This window comes from Papilio polytes, unplaced genomic scaffold (genome assembly GCF_000836215.1).
Source record: "Papilio polytes unplaced genomic scaffold, Ppol_1.0 DF822845.1, whole genome shotgun sequence".
Taxonomy (NCBI): domain Eukaryota; kingdom Metazoa; phylum Arthropoda; class Insecta; order Lepidoptera; family Papilionidae; genus Papilio; species Papilio polytes.
The window spans coordinates 5,121,068-5,129,085 of record NW_013526359.1 but is presented as its reverse complement, the minus strand read 5'-3'; the positions used below and the strand labels follow the sequence as shown (position 1 = coordinate 5,129,085).

Genomic DNA, 8,018 nt, shown 5'->3' with positions numbered 1-8,018 from the left:
CAGGTGGTCCAGTAGTTGCCCTACGCCCCGTTTGGAAACTATGGCAAACACATCGTCCACGTATCTCAACCAGTATCTAGGTCTAATTGGCACACAGTTCAACGCTTTTTCCTCGAAATTCTCCATAAATATATTGGCCACAACTGGCGCTATGGGTGAGCCCATTGCTGATGTCAACGTTAACAACGTTGTCAACGTTAATGTCAACAACATCAACAATGACTCATCAATATTGAGCTCGTCGACATCGTCGCCGCCGGCGCACGCAATGGCAACTGCACCCCCGGTGCCCCCCGCCCCCTCAAGCCGCGCCCTTCGAGCGCTGGCCCGCAGTGCGAGGCGCGACGCGAACGCGACACATACTTAACTCTCGCCCTGAAGAAAGACCCCCGCAGGGTCTGAAACTGGTCGGTGCCGTCACCGGAAAAACAAAAGCATACGTGAGTAAGCCGTAAATAATTAATTATAAAATGTCTCACGAAAGTTTAAATAATTTAATTGATTATTCGAATTGTTTATTATTATTTTATGTTTATTATCTTGCCAAAAAGCCTATGCAACTTATAAGCAGGTATTTTTTTATCACTTTGATGCTATCCATATTATGTACATATTTTTATTACAGTTTTGAAATAAAATGTTGCTTTTTCATTTCATTTTTTTATTTGTTCTTCATCATAATGTCTTTGTTGAACTTTTAAACGTAGATAATAAGTCCTTGCTTATAAACTCAAGTTCAAGAAACTATATAATGGTATTTTAGAGGTATATATTGGCTTAATTTAAATGTCATGTATGGAAAAAAAGGTAAAAAAAAACAATCTGGAACATTCATAGAATGTTTATTTCAATTGACTCAATGAGCAATCCTGCAAACAATTCATTTATATCATTTTTCCGTCTGATCATTTTGATTGTAAAAATATTCCCATATAAGGTAATCAAATATTTTTACTATCCACAATAATCAGCCGTTTAAATTGTTGAGTTAATAACTATATTTTATAGTACGATGGCCACAATAATACACTGGCAAATTATATACAAAAAAAGAATATCACAAAATGAGTAAAGTAAAAATACATTAAAAGATATTTTATCGTAATTTCATTTCACTGTAAAACATTTTGACTAGGGATAATATTTACAAACATTCTGTGTTCCATCAAATAGTGCGTTCAAAGTAGTATTTCAATAATTGTAAAATAATTTTCGTTAAAATTTTGATATACTACTGAGTCTACAGTTTGATTCTATGGCACTATTTTATTTAAAAATAAAATAGGCATCTTATAACAAGCGCCTGAAAAGAAAATGTTATAAAGCTAAGAAGGCAGTGATCAGTATATTTTATAAGTTAATCCCTACAGCATATAATGCAAAATTAAAATAAATTTAAAAAATAAAATCGTAGTATATCGGACGACGTGTTTAACTATAGGAGTTTTCATATTAATTAGCAGGGGTGATCTCTCAACGTTTGACTTGAGTGTTTGTTTGACCATTTATTCTTGTACAAGTAGACGGCAAGTGCGATAGATAGAACAGCCAGGAAAGTGCAGCCGCCGATTGCTATTTGAATCACTCCTAGTCCAGTGGATGCTTCTATTAAATCGCTGTTTACTTTACTGACATCTCTGGTATTTCTCGTCCTAGGTTTGGTACGTGTAAACTCGAAATTATCTGAAAAATTAAAGAGTATAAATATAAAATTAACAATTCGGTACGTAGCAATTCTCATCGATTATAACACTCACCAATATCTAACAGCGGTTCGTCGTAGTAATCCAAAGTTTTCTCTGCCAGTCTACTTGTCCGTGCAGATTTTATCTCATTATCCGCGGGGAAAGGTGGTAAATACGTGGATGGTGGATTGGTGCTGCTTGGAGCGAATGGTTGCGGACACTTGGGGTCTTTAGATCCCGGATAACAGGAGCTGGGTGTTGAGCTAGGCTGTGGGCATCTTGGGTCGTTACTTCCTGGATAGCAATTAGGAGCGTTTTGAGTGGTGGTTGGTAAAACAATTGTTGATGTTGAAGACTGAGGGCAGTTAGGATTATTGGAACCCGGGTAGCAAATAGGTTTAGAGGTAGATGATTGAGGACATCTAGGATTATTGCTACCAGGATAACAGTAAGGTGGTATTGAAGTTGTTGGTTTAGGACAACGTGGGTCGCTGCTACCGGGGTAACAGTTTGGTGGAGCAGGTGTAGTAGGTTTAGGACAACGCGGGTCTGAGCTTCCTGGGTAACAGTTTGGAGGTGCCGGAGTTGTAGGCTTGGGACAACGCGGGTCTGTGCTTCCTGGGTAACAGTTAGGTCTTGCAGGTGTCGTTGGTTTAGGACAACGGGGGTCTATGCTTCCCGGGTAACAGTTTAGAGGTGCGGTAGTTGTCGGTTTTGGGCAACGCGGGTCTCTGCTTCCTGGGTAACAGTTTGGAGGCGCGGTTGTTGTAGGTTTGGGACAACGCGGGTCTGCGCTTTCTGGGTAACATTTTGGTGGGGCAGGTGTCGTTGCTTTAGGACATCGCGGGTCTGTGCTTCCTGGGTAACAATTTGGGGGCGCGGGTGTTGTTGGTTTCGGACACCGTGCATCTGTCGATCCAGCGTAACATTTTAATTCTGGAGTCGTAGGTGGCAAATACGTCGGAGGATTTATTGTAGTAGGTCGTGAAGGTTGTGGACAATTAGGGTCGGGAGAACCTGGATAACATACAGGTTTAGGGGAAGACGTCTGGGGACATCTTGGATCTCTACTTCCTGGGTAACAGTTTGGAGGTGCAGGAGTTGTGGGTTTAGGACAACGAGGATCTGAGCTATCTGGGTAACAGTTTGGAGGCGCGGGTGTTGTTGGTTTAGGACAACGCGGGTCTGTGCTTCCTAAGTTACAGTTTGGAGGTGCTGGAGTTGTAGGTTTGGGGCAACGTGGGTCTGTGCTTCCTGGGTAACAGTTTGGAAGTGCAGGCGTTGAGGGTGTGGGACAACGTGGGTCTGTGCTTCCTGGGTAGCATTTAATTTGCGGTCTGACTGTCGGGCATTGCGGATCAGGTGACCCTGGATAACATTGCTTTTGAGGTCTTATTGTCGTTGAAATCTCTTTTATTACGCCGTCACAACTCGAATCGCAGTTTTTCGTACAGAGCTGAAAAGTAAAGAAATTTTAGTTCTTGATATTGAAAAAAAACGCATGAGGCATCTTATCAATATTACTTAAAAAAATTACGAATTGGTAGGCACGCCCGCTGCAATCCTACGACTACACAGAAGACTGAGGTGAAGTGAAAGTAAATCCTTTTTTCGCCCGAAAAGTATGCCAAAGTGTGCCAAATAAGAAAGAATGAAATAGATAAAGGCATAGGAGTGAAGTTTATGTACAGCACTCTTTGTTTTGGCGAATTCAAGTGGCCGCTTGCTTGTTTCCAAAGAAATAAAGTCTATGTGCTTTAATTTGTTACTTAAGGAGTTTAGATTTGTTACTTTCACTTAAAAGTTCAAAAGGCAAATGCTTTTAGAAGGCATAAATCTTTTCTTATTAAGACAGCAAGCATCTACCCATTCTTAGTTTGCCACTCGTATGTTACATACATCTAATAAAACGTGAATTTACACTTATAAACGTTTTTAACTCAATAATTATAGGGGTTTTCTACGAATTAGTATAAAAATATCATTGGAAACTTACATAATATAGAGTAAATCATTAATAATTCTAGTTAAGGCTTAAAATATATAATATAAAATATAAAAATTAAATATAACACACCTCTACGTTACATGTTAAATACACTTGATCCGTTTCAGGGAATCTGAAAGCGCTCACTTTGCTATATGCGATTAAAGTCGCTCCACTTTTGCCCGTGTTTCTTGATTTTTGCCATTGGTCGATAAGCTTCTTTTTCCTGAAAGATTATATAAATAAATATTTCCATTACGAATAAATTATGTCTACAATTGTACGTGACTTATTAGAATGTATTTCCGAAACTTCGTTCGCGTGGGATTTAAAAAAAAACAAAAGTAAGTCGCCTATGTGTTCGTCCAGGCTATCCTCTATATCTATACTAACTTTCATCGAAATTCGTTTAGCCGTTTAGGCTACAAACTCTATCAAACATCCATCCATCTAAACTTTCACATTTATAATATTAGTATGAAGTATGATTTGCTAGAAAACGACATTCATATGTACTGTTATAGATATTTTATTAATGAGTCTTTATTTATTTAATAATTGATTTAGTTATGCTATTACTTACTTAGGGCATCCTTGTTTGTCAGTCAGTTGGATCCTATTCGTCTTGGGACTGTCGTAATTATCATTGTCATAAGCCCAGCAATCATGAATTTTTAGGTTAAATTGATTTCTCTGATCTTTCAAGTATACCAAAATAGTAAGATATTCGCCGATTTTTATTGAACTTTCAAAAGGAGTTGTCTGGAATTAAAAGATATAACTTAATTTCTTAAAACGTAGCAATTATTGTTCTTATGTGAAATTATTGTTCAAGCGCCAATAGTCTAATTGGGGAACGGACTATCAATCTGCGGTCGAGGGTTCGAATCCCGCCATTCGACTATTGTCGTGAATCATATCTTCGCACAAGCTTAGAGCTTACTTGGAGTCGATAAAGGAAACAATAGTAAATTAACAAAAATCTACTAATATGTTGTAATAAAAAAAATCGTAAGATAAAAGATATCAGTTGAGGCCGTAAAAAGAATTTATTGCATATTCGATATCCATCACCAGTATGTGAACAACTTACATTAGGAAAGACTCCCTTTTGAATGTCCATCCAGCATTCAACGCCGCTTCCGAGCCCTTCTACAGCAACAACGTCCAACATGTCCACCATGAAGGGCTTTAACTTCAGTACGTGGCCTTGTTCCTCCTTTGCCCCTTCGGCTGACACTTCGAAAGTTGTTCTTGCGCATGATATCTTGCAATGAAACATAATGAATTTACTTAAAAACAGTAAAATGTTTACTACGCGACATCAAATTAGATGCCCATCATTAGATGAAACATGCATAGTTTAAATAATAATTAAGTGGAGACCGAGAAATTGCGAATTCTGATATTTAGTCAGGTATGGCTGATATTAGTCGGAGATTTAACATCTCAAAGTTTATTTATGAATTAGAATCTGAAAAGATTGTTTGATACTCGACTTACGATAGCTTTGTATTATAACAGCGTTCACTTAGCATTTAATGTCCAATTATCTTGATTTTATATTATATAAAACATCTCACAAGTTGTGGGACACTTAGCGCACACCTTCGTCTAAACTATAGTACAACTGTCCCGCTTTGATTCCTATGAGCTTGTTTGCACACTACTGGATTTTTAGTTGTGTAAATAAACAGTTGAATGGGCTGCGAAACAATCGACAAACGCACAACAGTTGTGCGATGGTTTGGGTAAAGTTGCGCTCGCTTTTAGTGTCAAGATATGACCTATGGACACAGAGTAACTGCAGATTCCTTTCTAAAAGAAGTGCGCCTGCTTCTTGAAGAATCATAATGATGTGATGTTAGCTCCCTAACTATCTCCATAGTACGAAGTAAAGTAGTATATTTCTGTAGTACCTTTCTAGCTAAGTCAGTAGCTCCTTGAACGAAGTCATCGGCTTGGAAGACGAGGACATTATCGATGGTGCCACAAGCGTTGCAGAGAGGACGAGAGCCGCAACCGTCCAGGGGTACTCTGAACTCGTAGCGCGACTCGCTGCCTCCCAACGACACATATCTATAACAAGGGATATTGTGAAATGTACAAGGAATATTGAGTTACTGCATATGGTATATCAGTGACATTATCAGTAAAGGTCTACTAGGACATAAATTTCCGAAAGACGTAATCAATTCAGATACAAGGCATTTTAAATTTTATTCGCATTGATTATGAGGATGTAAGGGTTCCTAACTTTTGTGACCATCAACCCTATAGTTATTTTACTTTGCTATCCTCACCTTACTTCTACGTAATTGTAGTTACCGATGGACCTACAACTTTTGTTGCTCATGTTAGTATTAAAGTAAAGAATTTAAATTGTTCCTCCTTTTTAGAAGTATAAATGACATTCACTCACTTGCATCTGGGATCGTTGAGGAATCCTTTACTGTATATAATACCGTCGAATACATCAGCGAATTCGACGGTCACTTGTATGAAATCTTCGGTACATTGCACATCGATGTCGGGTGACAGGGGTGAGTCCGCCTGTCTGGAACCCCGCATAAAGTGCACAGCAGTGTCATCTCCGCTCTCGTAGAATGGTGACAAGGAATTGTCACCAGAGAGCTCCAAGTTCAGTTCCGCAGCGGTCAAGGTCTGGATGCCATCTGAAACAGCTGTAGCAAGCGACAGCTACAGCGAGACAACATAATTTTTTTTATCTTCTTTACCTTTACCTTTTTCATCACTTTCAAAATACTACCTTATGGTCTGTTTATTGTTCTATCATTTTAGTTTAAAACTCATTATTAATTTTATCTTTATCTAATATTGTACAGAGAAAAGATTTGTATTTTTGGACTTTTGGATTTTTGTTTGTATTGAAATAACTCAAAAACTATTAGGACGATTTCAAAATTCTTTCATCATTAAAAAAACAACGTTATCAGTAAATAACATGGGCTGTGTATTTTTTAATTTCATGTGGGCGAAGTCGCGAGCAACATCCATTCAAAAAAAAATTGTACGATCAAAACTGATTTTACTGGTTTACATGATTGTGAATAATTTGATTATCATTGTTTCTGAAAGTTACATTAAACAAGATATAAAAAAAATGCTTGAGAAATATCTTACAAAAACTCTCAACAGTTATGAGTAGTATGATTAACGAGAAGGTGAACCTTTTCGAGATCCTCAAAAGATTACCTAATTACTTTTTATGTATGACTTAATCGTTTTGTAATTACGCAATTTGTAAACGGCTAATTAACGTTGGTGATTAATTCGTTTTATTTGAGACATTATGGCGTGTTACGTGTAGTATACACATTGTAACAATGTTGGACCTAAAGAGTTTTTTAGTGGAGTAGAGACTCCGCTATATGTGCGACAACAAAAACAATTGAATAACAGAATGTGCTTTTTGTTAATGACCTTATCTACATATTTGTAATGTATTTTATGGATTGGGACTAACTTTGATTGACTACCACATTCAAAGCCGGTCGTTGGTGGTAAGGGCATTTAATCTAGTTTGGCAATAACAAATTTGGCGCTTTAGGCTTCACATAAATATGAGATTCACCGTATGTAAACTTTTTTTTATAATATAAGGTGGCAAACGAGCAAGCGGCCTGAATCCCCCGAAATGAAAAGCGACCGCTGTCCATAAACATGCGCAATTGCAGATGCGTTGCCTACCCTTCATTGACGAAGGAGAAGACGCACTTAAAAAGGACATTTCCCCTTCCTATGCGTCTTCGCCATCGTCAAATCCACCTTTCCTTCCCTTGCCTTCCTCTTAAGAAAAGGGTGGAAAGGGAAAGGGACCAAAATTAGGTCTCCGGTTCTTCTGTTACTAGGTTTGATCTTGAAGTAAACCGCGCCTTTCCTGATTTACTTATAAGATTGATTGCCTTACCCAGCTCCTATCTATATATCTGAACATTGTTCGTGTACACAATGCGAATATTTTCCATTCCCACGCAATTTTTCGCGTTATTACAAACCATTGAGTCTTGTGAAAAATTCAAGCCAATATTGTTCTACCGGTTGTCTATTGAGGCTGCCGAATATTATAGCTTACTAGTTTTCGGCCGCGACTCCGTTCGCGTGGAATTAAAAAAAAATCAAAACTGAGTAACCTAAGTGTTCTTACAGACTATGCTCTACATCTATGCCAAATTTCATCGAAATCTATTCAGCTGTTTAGGGTACACACTCTAACAAACATCCATCCATCCATCTATATAAACTTTCGCATTTATTATATTTAAAAGTATGGAGTATGATAACTTACTGAGTTCCTCTTATATGTGTATAGTTTCTACAATTAG

The 8,018-nt window shown here is 37.8% G+C and overlaps 1 protein-coding gene across 1 annotated transcript in view; it reads right to left on the bottom strand.

Moving 5' to 3' along the window:
• Window positions 1–823: 823 nt before the first annotated feature.
• Window positions 824–8,018, bottom strand: part of LOC106105606 (proteoglycan 4-like) — a 36,103-nt gene continuing 28,908 nt past the window's right edge. The window contains exons 3-9 of the mRNA XM_013286023.1: window positions 6,095–6,372; window positions 5,592–5,751; window positions 4,766–4,939; window positions 4,256–4,434; window positions 3,763–3,898; window positions 1,758–3,141; window positions 824–1,683 (exon numbers count right to left, since the gene is read on the bottom strand). Coding sequence (XP_013141477.1) covers window positions 1,457–1,683; window positions 1,758–3,141; window positions 3,763–3,898; window positions 4,256–4,434; window positions 4,766–4,939; window positions 5,592–5,751; window positions 6,095–6,372 — 2,538 coding nt within the window. The 3' untranslated portion in view covers window positions 824–1,456. The remainder of the gene's footprint in view (window positions 1,684–1,757; window positions 3,142–3,762; window positions 3,899–4,255; window positions 4,435–4,765; window positions 4,940–5,591; window positions 5,752–6,094; window positions 6,373–8,018) is intronic.